Genomic DNA, 19,351 nt, shown 5'->3' with positions numbered 1-19,351 from the left:
TATGTGGAGGCGCTAATGTATATGGGACCACAATAACTGAAGGTTCCCTTCCAAGTAACTCACTAGCCTGACTTGGAAATTTATCCTTCTGTCATTGGGTCAAAATCTTGGAATTTCCTCCTTAACATTTGAGTACCAACAGCAAATGGACCACAGCGGTTCAAGAAGGCAGCTCACTGTCTTGTTCTCAATGACAACTAGGGATGGCAACAAATGCTGGCCCAGCCAGTGAAGGCCATATCCCATGGGTGAATAAAAATAAAACTGATTTCATCCTTGAACTTGTTTTGAGATTTGAGTTTGAAATAGTGCTTATGATTTGCCTTTTCGGTGCAGTCTGAAGTCACACTTTTCTGGTTACTTCTGAAGAATTGCCTCCTTTCTGGCCTGAGAAACCCAAACTTTTTGAAATTTGTCTCTCCCCTAATGGATGAGATCTATCCAGTGACAGTCTTTTCAACCAACTCTTGGGGTTCTGATGCTGTATTCCTTTTGAATGAAGAGGAATAGATATCTTTTTGGGCTCAAGCTGGGGAAGTTTCAGAGGGTTTTGTCAAGGGTGAAGATAAAAATATAGGAAATAGAAGCAAGAGTAGGCTAATGATGACTATGACATCATTGTTGAGTGTTGGGAAAACCCCATCTGGCTCACTAATGTCCTTTTGGGAAGGGAACTGCTGTCCTTAGCTGGTCTGGTCTACATGTGACTCCAGACCCATAGTAATGTGGCTGACTGATAAATGCCCTCTGGGTAATTAGGGATGGCTAATGAATACTGGCTATGCCAGCGATGCCCACATCCTGTGAGTAAAAAACCTCTTCTGCCGACTAGGAGAAAGTGAGCACCGCAGATGCTGGAGATCTGAGCGGAAAATGTGTTGCTGGAAAAGCGCAGCAGGCCAGGCAGCATCCAAGGAGCAGGAGAATCGATGTTTCGGGTATGAGCGTTTCTTCTGGAATGAGGAAAGTGTGCCAAGCAGGCTGCCTTGTAGAGTAGCAATGTATCTAATTCAGCCTTGAATGTCTTTAATAACCCAGGTGCTACAACTCTTTTGGATGTTGAATTTCAAAGATTATCGAGCTTCTGAGAGATTATTGCTCTTGTCTTTCTTTGGGAGACATGTGATTTTGAAACTCTATTCTAGGTTCCCAGTGAGGAATAATAATCCTCCTCGTATCTAGTTTGTCAACTCCCCACAGAATGTTGTATGTTTCAGTAAATTTGCCTGTCATCCTCTAAACTTCATTGAGTAGAAGTTCAACCATTCCTCAAAAGGCAATTCCTTTATCCCAAGAATCAATCTAGTTCACATTCTCTCAACTTTCCCCAATGCAGAAATATCCTTACCTCAGTAAGGAAACCAAAACTGTCTTTGGCGCGATTGCGACTGTCTTTCCAATGTCCTTGAAACTTGTAGAAATGCTTCTGTAGCTTTGTTATCTATACTCCTTGCCAAAAAAAATGCATTCCATATGCCTCCTTAATTGCTTAACCTGCATTGTAACTTTTTGTGATCGTGGAGGAGGTTATTGAATTGCAACAAGCAGGACATCAGTTTCAGGTAGAAACCAGAGAAACTTGGGCTGACAATCACAATGGGTCCGAGAGCAAGCTGAAGCTCCGATGAAGAGTCATCTGGACTTGAAACGTTAGCTTACTCTCTCTCCATGGATGCTACCTGACCCGCTGTGATCTCCAGCATTTGTTGTTTTCTGTATAGATCCCAGCATCTGCAGGAATTTGTACCTCCAGAGAACCTGGTGCTGTTCTCCTTTCCAGAAGAGCAGATAGATGGAAGATGTAATAGGCTCGTTCAAAATTGTGGAAGGGTTTGACAGAATAAATAAGGAGAAACTGTTTCCACTGGTTACAGTGTTGATGATGACCAGAGGATGCAAACTTGAGGCAAATGGCAAAAAAGCCAGAAGGGGATAAGATTTCTTTGAACTGTTTTTGTTACTCTGAGCTGGAATGCACTTCCTGAAATAGTAGTGGAAGCATCTACAATAGTAACTTTTAAAAGAATTTTGAAAAAAAAAGACATTTATTGAGCTGTTGAGAAAGGGGACAGAGAGAGGAACTAATTTGGCAACTCATTCAGACAGTTGTTGCAAACGTGAAGAGCTCCTATCATTCTAATTAAATATGCTGGATTAGAGTGGTGCTGGAAAAGCACAGCAGTTCAAGTAGCATCCGAGGAGCAGTAAAATCGACGTTTCGGGCAAAAGCCCTTCATCAGGAATACAGGTTGAGAGCCTGAAGGGTGGAGAGATAAATGAGAGGAGGGTGGGGGTGGGGAGAAAGTAGCATAGAGTACAATAGGTGAGTGGGGGGGGAGGATGAAGGTGATAGGTCAGGGGGGGAAGGTGGAGTGGATCGGTGGAAAAGAAGATCGGTAGGTAGGACAAGTCATGGGGTGCAGTGGGAGAGGGACTATCTGGTCTGCTTCAGCCTCCCTGAGGTTGGAAGGAAGTCTCAGTTTCAATTATGTAATATGCTGACTTACCTGTTATGCATTGAGACTGTAGGAATATGACTCTTGGTCTTTTGATTAATTAGCAAAAAATTCTACTCCCCTTATCACTGCCAACTGATTCTTCCTGAAAATGTTCTATGTTTTCAGGAATTGACTTCAGGTTTGAACTTGACTGTCATATACTTTACAATTGAAAATACGTTGACTCTTTATTGCCTCAGTTAGGTACAATAGCTCATTAAATAGTGAGAAAGCTACCATTGCCCATTGATCTAAACACTAGTAACCACCTGTACATTAAGAACTGGCATGAAAATATTTAGCTGGATAATATCCACATCAGACATGTTGTATACCAAGATCACGAGTGTTGTGGCATTTGGATTGTGCCATCTGATACTAACTGTGGTAATTTTTCAACTGAAGTGTGGCAAGCTCACTTGTTCCTGACATGCAGAACATTTACTGCAGCAATACATTATCTGACCAATCTGAGATAAAACTATCACACAATATATTCAAAAAGTCAACTTGTTGGAAAGTGTAACACATTTTGTATTATCCCTCGACCCATATTCCCAACTATTAATATTATTTTTACCAGATATCTGTGGTGGATTTGCAGTATTAGTTTTATTTATTTTCTTCATTCTGTCTTTGTAGATTTTCCATAATTAAAGGAACTTCTTTATTCTTACAGCATACGTGGAGTATTGACTTAAATTTTCACTATCACAATGCTCTTGCACTGAAACTCCTCAGATACCAATATCCGAACATGATCTGGGCCTGGTTACCTCAGTTTGCAATAACTGAACTCAGCATCCAAGTGCCTGATGAGTATTCCCTGTGGAACTTAGAACAGGAGTGGACTGTAATTCTGAGCTTAAAAATGTGTTGCTGGAAAAGCGCAGCAGGTCAGGCAGCATCAAAGCTACAGGAGAATCGACGTTGTGGGCATAAGCCCTTCTTCAGGAATGAGGAGGGTGTGCCAAGCAGGCTAAGATAAAAGGTAGGGAGGAGTGACTTGGGGGAGGGGCGTTGGGAATACAATAGGTGGAAGGAGGTTAAGTTGAGGGTGATAGGCCGTAGAGGGGGTGGGGGCGGAGAGGTCGGGAAGAAGATTGCAGGTCAAGAAGGATTCTCTTGAGCATTTGTGTTTTGATTGTGGTTGAACTGTATCTCCATTTCTTTTATCCAGTATCTTCGTACCTTTCACTAACAAAAATCATTTAGCCTTAGTTTTAAAATTTTCAAATGAATTTGCCTTAATAACTCAGTGAGAGTTCCTGTGTTATGTTATGATCACACTTTTTGGTTAATTACTCCACATTGTTGTCCCAGTATATTCTAGGTGTGGTTGGCCTTTTCGGAGCAGGAAGAAAGCATTTTTTTTCAAGTTCCAAACATCCTATTTCCGGTATGCCCAACATTTCCCAGAATTTGCTGCTTTCATTGTAAAACAATGTTAATAGCTGACTGCTCCTCCCTACTCATTTCAACTTGGAGATCTCTCCATTTTCCACCATCTGTATCATATCAGCCCTCGGTCTTTTTCTCATTGAGTGTACATTATTCCACAATATATTATCAACAAATGATCTGTCTGCGTCTCACGCAGTTCTTACTGAGAGGTGCCAAATTCTAGAGGTATCATTCGGCCATATACACATTTATTTGACTTCAAGTATCCCACTGCATTTCGTGTTGCTTTTAGAGGATGAAGAAAGACGTCGACGGATCTCCTTGCAAAAATGCAACTTCAGTAATAATTGATCTCCACTCCCAAATATATTTTGCTAACAAAGCCAAAAAAATTAACAATTACTTTTCCTTCCATTGCTGAATCTCCCCTTGTATCTTGATAGTGTATTTTTTCTTCAAAGCATCTTGCCGTTAATTTTGCTTTTGTCTTAATAGTCTCATCAGGGACATTTTTCTTGGAGTATATCCACCGAAGTGATAAAGCCTTTTGTCCCTTTTATGGCATGTCTCTCTTTTGCTCAGTTCTCTCCAGCAGTATAGTTATTATTTGCCATTTTTTATTAACTTGCCTTCTCATTTGTTTATGGCCATTTATGTTTCTCCACCTCCTGGGTTTATATTTCTGGTGGTATCTCTAGTTTATACTGTATTACTTGTCTCTTTAAACTCTGCCCTTTGCCCTGTCTTCTACCTCTTTCTGAACTGGAACTGTGTCCCAGATGCAATGTTTGAGCTTACACTGTTTTCTTCCCCTCCTTCTTTGTACTTCATAAAAACTGAAGAATAAAGATGGGTAGGCAATTCAGTCTCTTGAGCCAGCTCTGTCATTTACTATGATCATGGCTAAACAGGGACGACCAGTGGGCTGAGGGTTTGCGCAGAGTGGGGATGGCCAGCTGGCTGGAGATCTGAGTGGACTGGATGGTTGTTGAATTGGGAACTGGTGCAGGTGGTCAGTGGCCTGCGAACCCAAGCAGTCCACACATGGAAGCCCCCCGTGCTGACCTTCTGAAAGACTATAATGTTAATCTTTTTAACTTTATTCTCAATTTGGTAAATTATATTATGAACAACTTTAAGTAATGTTACATTTTTCTTTTTAATTTTATATTTTGTATCTAAGATCTGTATCTAGGTACTTTGAATCTAAAATGACGCCAAATGGGGTGACATTGTAAACTTTTCACTGTACTCCTGTACTTCCGTACTTGAGTATGCATGACAGTAAAAGATATTCTTCTATTCTTCTTCAATCTCATTTTGACCTCAACTCCATTTTCCTGCCCACTCTCCATAACCCTTCAACCCAAAACTTATTCAAAATCTGATTATCTTGTCCTTAAATTTACTAAATGTCCTAGAACCACTGCATTCTGGGTAGTGAATTCTATAGATGCAAGAATCTTCAAAAGAAGTAATTTCTCCTCATTTCAGTTTTAAATCTGCTCACTCCGATCCTTAAACTATGACCTTCTGTTCCAGATTACCCTACATTAGGAAACATCTTTTCTACATCTATTTTATCAATTCCTTTTAGCATCATGTATACCTGAATTAGATCTTCCCTCATTGTAAACTCCAGAGAATATAGGCCTAAACTGTGTAATCTCTCTTCAAAAAACAAACCTCTGATCCCTGGAATCAATCTAGTGGACCTCCTCTGAACTGCCTCCAGTACATCCCCCTCTTCAACTAAGAGCACCAAACTTGTACGCAGCACTCCAGGTGCAGTCTCAACAGTGCCTTGTACAGTTGTTGCACTGTTTCCCTTTGTTATTCCTTTAGTAATAAATGATAAAATTCCAATTGCCTTCCTTATTACCTGCTCAACCTGCATATTAGCTTGCTGTGATTCATGCACGAGGATACCTCAGTTTCTGTCCATTTAGATAAAAAGTTTTTTTTTGTTCCACTGACCAAAGTAGATAACTTCACACATATCCAAGTTAATCCGCATCTGCCATACTTCGGTCCATTTACCTGCACTAACCAATTCTTATTTCTTCTTTGCAACTTAGTATCTCACCTGTTTTAGTGTCATTTGCAAATTTGGCTACAATACTTTCTATCACCATATCCATGCCAATAACAGATTGGAAATAGTTTGGGCTTGAGGACTGAACCCTGTTGCACCTGTGAGATATTATGTTGTAGGTTATCTTTACGAACTCACTCACCAGCTTGCTATATTAATTAATACTGGGTTTCCGTTCATTCATTCATAACCTTGTGAAGCCGTTGTTTACAAGAACCCGGTTTCATTCATTCCTTTGTAAAACCGTGTTTTGTAGTATATTTTACTATTAGAATATAGACTAAAGTTAAAACATCCCTTTCAACCCATTCGCCTTCAACCCTTATCAGGCCTATTTCTATATCAAAAGCTACGTCTGAATAGGTGTCAATATCATAAACAGTACCACCTCCCTTGAGTCTCCGCAAAACATTTATAATATCAGGGGAATAAGGAGGAAATTACTTGGTTAAACCGGGAGACAGCATCAGGGTCCCAGGCAATTCCAGCCTCTGGTGACTGTCTGTGTGGAGTTTGCATGTTCTCCACGTGTCTGTGTGGGTTTCCTCCCACAGTCCAAAATGTGCAGATTAGGTGAATTGGTCATGCGAAAATTATCCATACTGTTCAGGGATGTGTAGATTAGGTGCATTAGTCATGGAAAATGTCAGGTTATAGGTTAAGGGGATGGGTTTGGGAGGGATGCTCTTCGGAGGGTCAGTGTGGTCTTGTAGGGCCAAAAGGCTGTTTCCACGCTGTTGGGATTCTATGTTCTATTAATCAGCCCTTACCAACCGTCTCTCGGACCTGAGTATATTACAGAACACCAGTTTCCCCAATTAGTATGTACTAGCTGAATACCTTTTAACAGGGCCACTATCCCCTTAATTGTCAAAATTGGGCTCTCATGACACTGCATGAATGAATCAAACTCTCATTGGCAAATAGTAAACAAATGTCACAACTCAGTTGCGGTGATCAGTTTAATACCCTTTATTCTTTTATTAAGTACAGGCGCAATTTGTAATTTTTTAGAGCATATCGGCCTAGTATTTTGACCAACATTTACTAACTTAAAAGGCAAAAGGACTAACACCTCTTAATTATGCAAGCAGACTGGACAGATACTCTTCATCCCATCAGAAGTAACAGCCACCATTTAACAGATGTTTAACCCATCTGTATCCCCAGAAAGGAAGTCCCTCAAATCTTTGTAGTTAAAACAATGTAACACCATAGTGATGGAATTTTAATATGTGTAAGAATTCTGTATAAAGAGGCTCCTGTAAGAACTGTATTTCAGGATTCTATCCCCGCCTCGAACTTGTCCTACTACAGTCGCTGAATAAAGAGGCTATTATCGTCACCCACCGATTTCGAACATTATTTAAACACGATCCCACACACCCCACTAGTTACATCTTGACAACCAGCAAAGGATCCATTTATCCCTACACTCTGCTTTCTGTTATTTAGCCAGTCCTCTGCACAAGTTAATAAATTATTTCTAACCCAATGAGCCTTGCCTCCTGCCTGTCATCCTTAAATATTTGGATCTTTACATTTATCCTTATTTACATATCTGTATATTTTCCAGTGCCTTTCCCTGCTATACTTAAAATAGTCATATTCCTCCATTAACATGTACTTTCTGGAAAATATTTGACTTTAAGACCACTTTTGGAAGTTGTCACCTATTGACCATCTAATGGTCACCTATTGACCATTAGAACTGATTTGTCCAGCATCGGATAAACTGTCAATTGTGCCTGTTTGAGCCTCATAGCTGTGCAGCATTCGGGTAGAAGAGGTACTTGACTCCTCATTATTTTCTGTCAATCCTTTAGAATCTGTGAATTGGTAATCATACCAGGCATTCATGTACAGTACAATTACTTCTGTTTTATTCACCAATAACCTTCAAGGCGCCTCTCTGTTCTTTAAGACTGCCTCTTTTATAATTAACCATATCTTCCTGATTGCAGTCAGTTTATGATGACCTCACTAAGTTCTTTCTGAGACTTTGGCTTTAATGAGGGCCGTTCTGCCTGAGTGGAGAAAGTGAAGACTGCTGATGCTGGACATCAGAGTGTGGTGCTGGAAAAGCATAGCAGCTCAGGCAACATCCGAGGAGCAGGAGAATCAGTTGTAAAGGGAGGAGGAGAACTTCTTCAAGGTAGGTCACCCCACTCCCGGCATCTTCCCCTGCCAATGCGTCCATACCTCTCCCCTCACCTCCGTCGAAGGCCCCCAAAGATCTGACAGAAAATTTACCTGTACCTCCACAAATATCATCTACTGTATCCGTTGTAGCCGATGTGGTCTCCTCTACATTGGGGAGACAGGACGCCAACTTGCAGATCGTTTCTGAGAACATCTCTGGGACACCTGCACCAACCAACCCCACTGCCCCATGGCTGAACACTTCAAAACCCCCTCCCACTGCACCAAGGACATACAGGTCCTGGGCCTCCTCCGTCGGCAAACGACTCAACGCCTGGAGGAAGAACACCTCATCTTCCTTCTTGGGACCCTGCAACCACACGGGATTAATGTGGATTTCACCAGTTTCCTCATTTCCTCTTCCCTGACCTTATCCCAGCTCCAAGCCTCCAACTCAGCACTGCCCTCATGACCTGGCCATTGTTTTTCCCATCTATCTGCTCCACCCTCCTCTCCGACCTCTCACCTTCTCCCCCACCTTCATCTACCTATTGCATTCCCAACTACCTCCCCCAAACTACCCACCCATTTATTTCTCAGCCCCCCCAGCCCACAAGCCTCATTCCTGATGAAGGGCTTTTGCTCTTGCTCCTCAGATGCTGCCTGATCTGCTATGCCTTTCCAGTGCCACATTTTCTGCCTACATGCAGTACAAGATCTCTGAAGAAATAGAACTAATTGGAGTCATTTCCCAAGCTGGGATTTGGTTAATTATTACTGATGGAATTTAGGATTTTGACCAAAACCTCGATTGAGCTATTTTCACCCATCATTTCCACCAAATTCTGAGCATGTACAATCCACACTGGTACAAATGGTAATTTGCAGTTTGGTTGATGTGATAAAATTTTATGGACCACTTGACTTCCTGGTCCATTTCACATGCCCCATTGCTGAAAGGGCTTACTGCTTCGACCATACCTTGCTGTCTCTTTGGTAAAGCAGTAACCCGGGTCCACATTGTAACTTCATTCTTACAGTGGCCATCAGGCTCATTTTAAGATGACAGGGAAGATGATCATGTCACAAAACTTTTCTGTTTTGATTCAATCATCCTCTGCTACATTCCAAATGTTATATTTCAAATGATAGCTGAATTCAAGTCGCACTTCCATGCAAGAGCTTTATTACAGTTACTCATACTTAGTAAAACTCTGAACCCACTGATCGCTGACACCTCATATTTATACAACAGGCTCAAACCCAATTCACCCTTATTTAATATATCCATCACCTCTCTGATTCTATTAGGTCTTGGACATTTCTTCAGACCATATTAGATGATAACAAGGTTGTGGTTAGTATAGCTGTGACATTAAGTGAGAGTAATGAATTTTCATGAGTTAACTTGAGATATTTGTATTGCTGAAGTCTGATACTTGGAAGTTTGAAGGTTGTCATAACCATTTTTAGAGATATGTTAATATTCAAAAAGATTTTCCAAAATTTGAAGTCTTGATTTATCCTAGTATGCTTTGTTTCACTACGCAATTGTCTTCAATTTAACTTTAATCTTTGCAATCTGTGATTTTCAGTGTGTTACTGATGTAGTTGAAATAGTGTTAAGTTCTGAGGTTTGATATGTTTTTGTGAATTAAGAAATGATGCTAAATCAAAAACTTCAGAACCAAATAATCCACTAACTACTTTTCCTACCTTCTCTCTCTGCTGAAAGCTTTTGATTACTTTCCCTGATAATATAATTCCTCAGTGTGCTGGTCACACAGCTTTAAGAGATGAAAAGTCATATTGCAGATTCTGGAAATTTGGGATAAAATGAAATATGTAATAGTCTGTGTTCATCTGAAACATAGTTAAATGTTTTTGAACAACAAACTCAACCTGCATTTATATAACTTCTTTAAGGCAGTAAAGTGTCCCTGAATCGGAACGTATCAGACAAAATTTCCTACCACATAAAAATACATTCGGATAGGTGTCCAAGGCAGAGTTTTAATGAGTGACTTGAAAGAGGGTAGAGATGTTCAGGAAGTGAATTCCTGGCTATGAGCCTGGGCTTGTGAAGATTTGGCCTAAATTGAGGATGACAAAAGACCAAATTGGTTGAGTATTGACTGTGTATGCTATTTGTTCAACCTTTTCTATTAAGTTCTTTGGATTAAGCTGCTAATTTTGTCCTCAGCTGAATAAAGAGGAGCCTGCTATGGTCACTTTAAGGGGGTTTTGTGGTGCAGTTGTTATGTGCCAGCCTCAGAAACAGGAGGCTCAGACTTAAGTATCGCCTGCTCTGAAAGTGTATAATAACATATCTGATCACATTAATTCGAAAAGATTTGAATAAGAGCATGGCAGAATTACCTTGCCTGGAATTTCCACAAGGTTAATGTTCCAGTGGTTCCAATAATATTCCATTGCCCTTCACCGTAATACTCTACTGTACTATTAGTTTGTTCAGAATGACTGCAATTAAATAGACCATCCTTCCATTTTTGTCTATGTTTTCATATCTTTCTCTCCTCGGAGTGCTGACTTTTGCTGGTGTTTGCTTTCATGATTACTAGCACATGTTCAGTACCATGTAGAAGCGACCATTCTCTATCTATGAGCAGAGAGTTTAGGTTTCTCACTATTTATAAAACAAAAAAATTGTTGAATGTGTGATTTGCTGCTTGGCCAGCTTTAATTGCCCATTGCTAATTGTTTTTCAGAAGGTGGTGGTGAGCTGCATTCTTGAGCTGTCGCATGAGTGAGTGCTGTTATGCAATTAATGCTTTCCCATGCACCTATTTCTCCCAATCTTCTAGTTTGGAAGGTGCTTTTGGTAATTCATTGATTAGTGAGCTGCTATCGGTGTCAGAATTTGAAACCTGCTTGGATCGACTCATTAGCAAGTAATTTGACAATCGCAGCAGTGTAGTCAAGATTGTTCCTCTCCTTGCATGATGTTTTTTTAAAAATTCATTTTGTGGGATGTGGGCGTCACTGGCTGGCTATCATTTATTGCCCGTCCCTAGTTGCCCTTGAGAAGGTGGTGGTGAGCTGCCTTCTTGAACCATTTCAGTCCAACTGATGTGGGTTGACCCACAATGCCTTTAGAAAGGCAATTTCAGTATTTGGATCCAGCGACAGTGAAGGAACACTGATATATTTCCAAGTCAGGATAGTGAATGGGTTGGAGGGGAATGTGAAAGTGGTGGTGGTATTCCCTTGTCCTTCTAGATGGAAGTGATTGTGAGTTTGGAAGGTGCTGTCTGAGGATCATTGGTGAATTTCTGCTGTGCACCTTGTAGGTAGTATACACTTATGCTACTGAGCGTTAGTGCTGGCGGGAGTGGATACTTGTGGATGCAGTGCCAATCAAGTGGGCTGCTTTCTCCTGGATGGTGTCAAGCTTCTTGATTGTTGTTTGAGCTGCACCCATCCAGGCAAGTGAGGAATATTCCATCACTGTCCTGACTTGTGCCTTGAAGATGATGGACATGCTTTTGGGAGTCAGGAGGTGAGTCACTTGCTAGATTATTCCTAACTGCTGACCTGCTCTTGCAGTCACTGTGTTTATATGGTGAATCCAGTTGAGTTTCTGGTTAGTGATCACTCCTAGGATGTTGATAGTGGGGGATTCTGTGCTGGTAACACTATTCAATGTCAAGGGATAGTGGTTAAATTGTCTCTTTTTGGTGATGGTCATAGCCTGGTATTTGTGTAGTGCAAATGTAACTTGTCACTTGTCAGCCCAAGCCTGGATGATGTTCAGATCTTGTTGCATTCAAACACAGACTGCATCAATGTCTGAGGAGTCATAAATGGTGCTGAACATTGTGCAATCATCAGCAAACAACTCCACTTCTAACTTTGTGATGGAGGGAGGGTCATTGATGAAGCAGCTGAAGATGGCTGGGCTGAGGACAGCACCCTGAGGGGAACTCCTGCAGAGATGTCCTTGAGCTGAGATGGTGGACCTGCAACAACCATGATCGGCTTCCTGTGTGTCAGGTAAATCTAACCACTGGAGAGTTTGCCCCCTGATTACCATTGATTCCAGTTTTGCTTGGACCCCTTGATGCCACATTCTATCGAATGCAGGTTGATGTCAAGGGCTGTCATTCTCACCTCACCCATCTCTGGAATTCAGCTCTTTTGTCAATGTTTGAACCAAGGCTGTAATGAGGTAAGGAGCTGATTTGATCCTGGCAGAACCCAAACTGGGCATCACTGAGCAGGTTGTTGCTGAGCGGGAGCTGCTTGATAGCGCTGTAAATGACCCCTTCTGTCACTTTACTGATGATGGAGAGTAGACTGATGGGGAGTAATTGACCGAGTTGGATTTATCCTGCTTTTTACGTACAGGACATATTCTGGCAACTTTTCACATTATTGCATATATAGCAGTGTTGTAATTGTACTGGAACAGCTTGGCTAGGGGAGCGGCAAGTCTTCAGTACTATTGTCAGTATGTCGTCAGGGTCCGTAGCCTTCGCAGTTTCCAGTGCCACTCAGCTGCTACTTTATATCATGTGGGGTGAATTGAATTGGTTGAAGGCCTAATTTTGTATCTGTGATGCTTGGGACCACTGGAAAAAGCTGAGATGGATCATCCATTCGGCACTTCTGGCTGAAGATTGCTGCAAAAGATTCAGCCTTATCTTTTGCACTGATATACTGGGCTCGTCCTTCATTGCGGATGGAGTTTTTTCGAGAGCCGCCTCCCTCAGTGAGTTGTTTAATCCTCCACCACCATTCACAATTGGATGTGTCAGGACTACAGATCTGAGATCTGATCCTTTGGCTGTGGGATTGCTTAGCTCTGTCTATCAGTTGCTGCTTATGCTGTTTGGTGTACAAGTAGACTCTGTTTGGTGACTTCACCAGGTTGGAACCTCATAGTGTACATAGAGTTGTACAACTCGTCCATGACAACCAGATGTCCGAAATAAATCAAGATCCATTTGCCAGCATTTGGCCCATATTCCTCGAAACCTTTTCTATTCATATACTTCATGTATCCATCCAGATGCCTTTTAAATATTGTAATTGTACCAGCCTCCTCCACTTCCTCTGTAATTTTAGGCTCCTCCACTCCTTTGGAAAAGACTCTACTGGAGGCCTGTGAGCAGTGAAGTACCGCAAAGATCGGTGCTGGGCCCATTACCTTTCATCAATTATATAAATGATTTGGATGTGAGCATAAGAGGCATAATTAGTAAGTTTGCAGATGACACCAAAATTTGAGGTGTAGTGGGCAGCGAAGAAGGTTACCTTAGAATACAACGAGATCTTGATCAGATGGGCCAGTGGACTGAGGAATGGCAGGTGGAGTTTAATTTAGATAAATGCGAGGTGCTGCATTTTGAGAAAGCAAGTCTTAGCAGGAATTATACACTTAATGGTCAGGTCCTCGTGAGTGTTGCTGAAAAAGAGATCATCTCTGCAAGGTCTGTCCTGCCCATTAGACAGGATGTATCCAGGGGTGGTGATGGTGATGGTGTTGATGATGTCTGGGACATTGTCTGTAAGGCATGATTCCATTAGTATGACTGTCAGGTCTCCCAATTGTGGCACTAGGCCCCAGATGTTAGTGAGGAGAACCCAACAGAGTTGATGGGGCTGTTTCTGCCATTGCCTTTTCTGGCGTCTCGGTTGATGCCAGGTGACCTGGCCCATCTAATTTGTTTTGAGACTTTATAGCAATTGGTACAACTGAATGGCCTTGCTTGGCCATTTTCGAAGGCAGTTGAGAATCAACTACATTGTTGTGGGTCGAGAGTCACACGTCGGCAAGACCACATCCGGTTAGGATGGCAGATTTCCTTCCCTGAAGGACATTAGTGAACCAGATGGGGTTTTCCAACAATTGACAAATGATTTCATGGCCATCAGTAGATTCTTATTTCCAGATTTTTAAATTGAATTCCAATTCCACCATCTGCCATGGCGGGACTTGAACCTGGGTTCCCAGAACACTATCTGGGTTAATTATCTAACAATATACCACTAGGCCATTGCCTTCCTGATGTTTCCCAGTATTCAACTTATAGAAAGCTTCAGTAAATTGCAATTGAGGGGAAGAAAGCTCATTGATTCCTTCTTCCCTATGATAGCAAGTCAACTGGCCTGGCTGACATGTTAACTCAACATGGCCTAAGATGGAACAAAAACTTAAAGCCTCACGCAATACTCAAAGTCCAGCAGCATCGATAGAGAGATACGCAGAGTTAACATTTTAGATCTGTTACCTTTTGTCAGAAATGAGTCCTTGGAAAACACAAGATCTTCTCGTGACTGCTAATAACCATTTGAGATGCAGGCTCTGTTCTCTGTCTCTGCATATTGTTACAAGCTTTTTTTGAATGCGTTAACACATTTGTAAAGGATCATAATTTCTGTTTTTGATTTCTTTCCTACCAAGGGTCACTTAAGTGAAGGCTACGGGAGACTGAGCTGTATCTACCTCAAACTATTAATAACAAAGATGGAATTCCACAGTAAAGTAAGTAACCTCTCTGGCCTTATTTCCTTACTTTTGATAAGGTTATTTCCTTAATTGTTTCAGACAGAGATAAAACTGAAGAATTAATTTTCATTGTGAATAACCTGTGTTATTTGAATATCATGTTAATGTGGCATTCCAGCATGGGAAACTATTTTAGCAGAGTTAAGAGTGTGGTGGGAAGAATATCTCTATTTTGCATGTTGGAGCGAATCAAAGGAACTTGGACTTGGAACGTTACAGTGCAGTACAGAACCTTCGGCCCTCATTGTGGCAGCAACTTGGGAACACGTTTCATTCCGAGGGTTTTTCAAGCTAGTTAATGATTTCGGAAGTTTAGTTAGAATTACAGAATTGATGAAACCCTAAAGAGCAGAAAGAAAGAGGCCATTCAGGCCTTCGGGTCAGCACCCTCCTTCTGAAGACCCACCCAGGTGCTATTTCCCCCGCCGAGCCGTTCATGATTTTATACACCTCTATCGGGTCCCTCTCAATATCGGCTGCTCCCAAGGGAAAAAAAAACGATCTTTTCAGATAGCTCAAACCCTCAAGGCCAGACAGTTTCCTTGTAAACTCCTCTGCAGCCTCTCTAGTGCAATCCCATATTTACAATGCAGTCATTGGAACTGTACACATTACTCCTGTTGCAGCCTAACTGGCATTTTATATAGCTCTAACATAACCTCCCTGCCCTTGTATTCTGCACATGAACTAATGAAGGCAAGTATCCTATGTGCCTTCTTAACCACCATTTATAAGACATCTCTTTGTGAAACTACTTTTCATACAGGAAGTTAAGGGTGCAATGCTGAAGCAAACTGTTGCAATCTGTGTGCAGTATTCTTGTATGTTTTCTTTAGCTAATGCTGGAGCTCTTAAATTAGAACCCAAGGATGAAGATAGAACACAAATCTACAAGCTCCACTGTTAAAGGGAAGGAATCTGACCCCTCCAGCTTTAACCTTTTGAAATGAGACTCAACTCCATCAGTTCATGAGATCCATGAAAATGCCATTAGATCTTTAAATACCAAGTTCTTTCCATTACGGAGGATGGTAGACAGTAGTGCATTTCCTTCACGGTATTTCATCAATGTTGATAGCTTGTCAATTCTTGCAGTTGCATTTACTTTTGAAACACAGTTAAAGAAGTCTCTTGCTTTGCCCTTTCAGATTATTGAAGCACTGTCAAATCATAGACTTAGTGTTTTTGTGTGGGAGATAGGGCAGCCAGCTTGAATGCCACAGTTTCCCATAGTTAACTATTTCAATATCAACCCAGAAAGCCAGTGAGGAATCAAATAAGGGATTCAGCAGAGTTTACCAAGAGATCAATGAGAATGCAGAATTCATTATCATATTAAGTAGTAGTCTTAATTTTACTTGAACCTTTTTTATTATTATGTATGACTTCTGCCACAAATATTGGTGCCATGGTGCAACGATTTAAAAATTTTCACTGTCTGCTTCATGTGAAAGTACACATCACAATACATTTCTATTGTATTGTATTCTATTCTATTCTTCTATTCAAATTGTATAGGTACATTTAAGGAGAAACCAGATAAACACTTCAGGAATTATTAGATCTCGTATCTTCTAATGAAAGTCCATTCCGCTGGTAAATTCTGATGCAACTTTATTTTGGTCCAATTTTGTTACAGCTTCAGATTTTCTTTGCAGTGAGGCAAACAAACACTTCAGATTGTGTGCAGTTAAAACTTGGACACCCCCCACCCAAAAACAACCCCGCTTTGATACAATTGGTCAGCAGCAACAATCCTCGTGTGACTGGCTCTCTGGTACAACATCTTAAAGAGATGGACAAGCTGGTGGTCCAGCCCCAGTCATAATGTTTTCATGATGAGATAGCTGCTTCTATTGCCTGAAGTCAGTTTGAATCTTCGCTTTTGCTGATTTGTTTTGTATATATGTGGATTTTAACTATCTTGGAATCTATATCTATGACTATGTTAAAGATCAGCATGGCTGTCTATGTGTGGAGCCACACGAGATCAGGGAAAATTTTAATAAATATTTCTCCTCTGTATTTCCTGAGTAGAGAGTCATGGATGCTAAGGAAATATGAGAAACAAGTGGGGATATTTTGGATTGCATCTATATTACCAGAGAGGAGGTGTTTGCAGCCTTTGATGATGGAAGTGAATTTGTGAATGATAAGTTTCAGGACATATATGAGCACTTAAATATTATTGTAATGCATACTGTTACAGAAGGTTCTTTCAGCAATACTTGTGTGAAAGAAACCATGTAATAATTGATGAGATGCTGCACATAATACTGGTAGATCAGCTGTTCTATACATGGCAATGCTCTGTCTTAGCTGTATGCTGTGCTGATGCATTGGCTTCTGCTTCTAGAAGTCACTGCCACACGTGGACCTGAGCAGTGTGCAAGGTCGGGGGGATGAAAGTTGCAGAAAGTTGGTGATTGGATATAGCCCATATCAATATAGCCCATATCAATTCATAGAATAGAGTCATAGAATCTTTCCAGAGTGGAAGTAGGCCATTCAGCCAATCAAGTCCACACCGCCCCTCCTAAGAGCATCCCACAGAGTTACATCCCTCCACACCCTACCCCTGTATAACCCTGAATTTCACATGGCTAACCTACCCAGCCTGAAATCCCTGGACACAATGGGCAATTTAGCATGGCCAATCCACTTACGCTGTACATCTTTGGATGGTGGCAGAAAACCTGCACAGACACAGGGAGAATGTGCAGATTCTACACACACAGTCACCCGAGGCTGGAATTAAACCTGGGTCCTTGGTGCTGTGGTGTAGCAACATCAACCACTGAGTCACCTCAGTTAGTATACATTTGGGGAATCCAAAATCACCTTCATACTGCATGACAGTCCTCTAGCAGTAGAAGGAATGACAAACAGCTCCAAGTGTGTTACATACTGGTAGAAAAATGTCAATTAAAGTTAAAGCATCAGAAGAAAATCGAAGAAGGTTGAGACGTTGCATCAGTCTGTCTGGAGGAGATTTCAGATCTGGTGATATAATTGAATTTAAATGAGAAGGACACATAAAATGGAAAGGGACAGGAAATGTTGGTTGGGTATGACGGGAAATGTTTCATACCACAACAATGGAACCAGACTATAAATACACATTCCCCATGAGTAATGGGGAATGAGTTATGAACTTTTGGACACTGAGAACATGGGAAATGGGATTGATGACGATGCACCATCTACTTTGCATACCTATGAGTTCTACAGTTTGGAACCAGAGAGGCAGGGCTTATGTTTAAGAACTGTATGTTAATACACATACTGATTATGAAGAATGTGAAAGAGTAATCTTATAGGATCATTTGCCCAAAATAAGTTCACAGCTGGTTTAGAGGACAGCAACGTCAGGTGGCCATAACAATGGCATGTACAGACCAGTCTATACAGAAAGTATAAAAACTATTCAAGATAAGGGACAAGTGAGAACTATACGTTGGAAGTGGGGGAGTGAGACCGGAGAACTAGAAAACTCAGCTCCAATATAGATTTGGAGGATACTGCAGGAGAAAAAGATTATGTGCAGTATAGCGGATTTCTAGCATACATCCTGAGAGGAGTAGTCCTGAGGATAGTGATGTGAGACAAGAGACTGGAGCTGGACAAAATTATCAGTAGCACATGCAATGGAGAGTCTTCTTAGACACCAGTTACCTGTCTGAGTCTTCATGATTGTGGTGTTTGTGACTACTCTTAGAATGGAAGATCGGGTGATACAAGAGGCTAAGTTGTGAGGTTTATAGGCTGGAAAGCCATCAGACGATATTCTGAGTATATGTTGTTGATGGAGGTCAACGTGCTTTGCCACACAGGCTTATCTGTATGGTGACAGTCCTGCCAGATGGGAACAATAAGGTCATGGATAGTTTCATAGCAAATGAGGAATATCAAGGGGAAAGAGAGTTTAGCATAGACTCTTACAGCTGGCCAGGTGACTTTGAAAATGTCTGACCATTTTAACAATCTTTCCTTGGAAGCATATCTCTAGAATATGAAAAGCTGCATTCCTTCAGGGTAATCTGGTTAAGTGGAAAGTAGTTTCACAGCACCACAAATAGTGTTGCGACCCATAAGGAAGCACCAGAAATAGAGGGGAAACTGTGGAAGTTGGATGAATGCATTTAAGGGTTAAAAGTGATGGATGTCTGACTGACAGAAGGCTATTGACTTTTAGTAGGATTGCCTTGATGGCCTTGCAGGATGATTTTGAGCAGCCCTGGGCGTTTAAGCCCTTACTTTGCCTGCATGACCTTGATGGTGCCAATAATCTGGGCTCGCTGGCTGTAGAATAACAGCAAGGACAGTGCCAGAGTCGTAGTGTTGGGAGAATGATTACTGTTTTATTGAGAGAGGGAAGCATATTTATGCTCCTTTATACCTCTGCCAATCCCCGTAGATGACATCTCAGCAATCCTAGTTAGGAGTTGGAGCACAGACTAATGGACTCCTGCAATGCCCTTGGAAGTTGGGTATTCTTGGCTCTGGTGGCAGCAGTTTGCCAGGGCATCACCAGATAGTGGTGGCTTCAGCTTGTGCATTCTCGTGCAGCTTCTCAATCAGAAGAGATTGTGAAAAGAATAACTTCAGCCTTGCTGCTGCCCACACAGCCTCAGAAATAAGGACAGAACATTACGATGTAGGAATGGGCTGGTTGGTCTA

At 41.4% G+C, this 19,351-nt stretch overlaps 1 protein-coding gene across 5 annotated transcripts in view; it reads left to right on the top strand.

The window, feature by feature from the left end:
• hip1 (huntingtin interacting protein 1) overlaps positions 1 to 19,351 on the top strand; it is a 344,047-nt gene that overhangs the window by 170,538 nt on the left and 154,158 nt on the right. For all 5 annotated transcript variants that reach the window (XM_043718716.2, XM_087977488.1, XM_043718713.2 and 2 more), the window contains exon 5: positions 14,567 to 14,647. In XM_043718716.2, the coding sequence (XP_043574651.2) occupies positions 14,567 to 14,647 (81 nt within the window). The remainder of the gene's footprint in view (positions 1 to 14,566; positions 14,648 to 19,351) is intronic.

The sequence above is a fragment of the Chiloscyllium plagiosum genome, unplaced genomic scaffold (genome assembly GCF_037043375.1).
Source record: "Chiloscyllium plagiosum isolate Xiang-an unplaced genomic scaffold, Cpla_swu_hap1 HiC_scaffold_31, whole genome shotgun sequence".
Classification (NCBI taxonomy): Eukaryota; Metazoa; Chordata; class Chondrichthyes; order Orectolobiformes; family Hemiscylliidae; genus Chiloscyllium; species Chiloscyllium plagiosum.
Note: the sequence above shows the minus strand (reverse complement) of the source record. Positions and strands in the feature narration are given on the sequence as shown.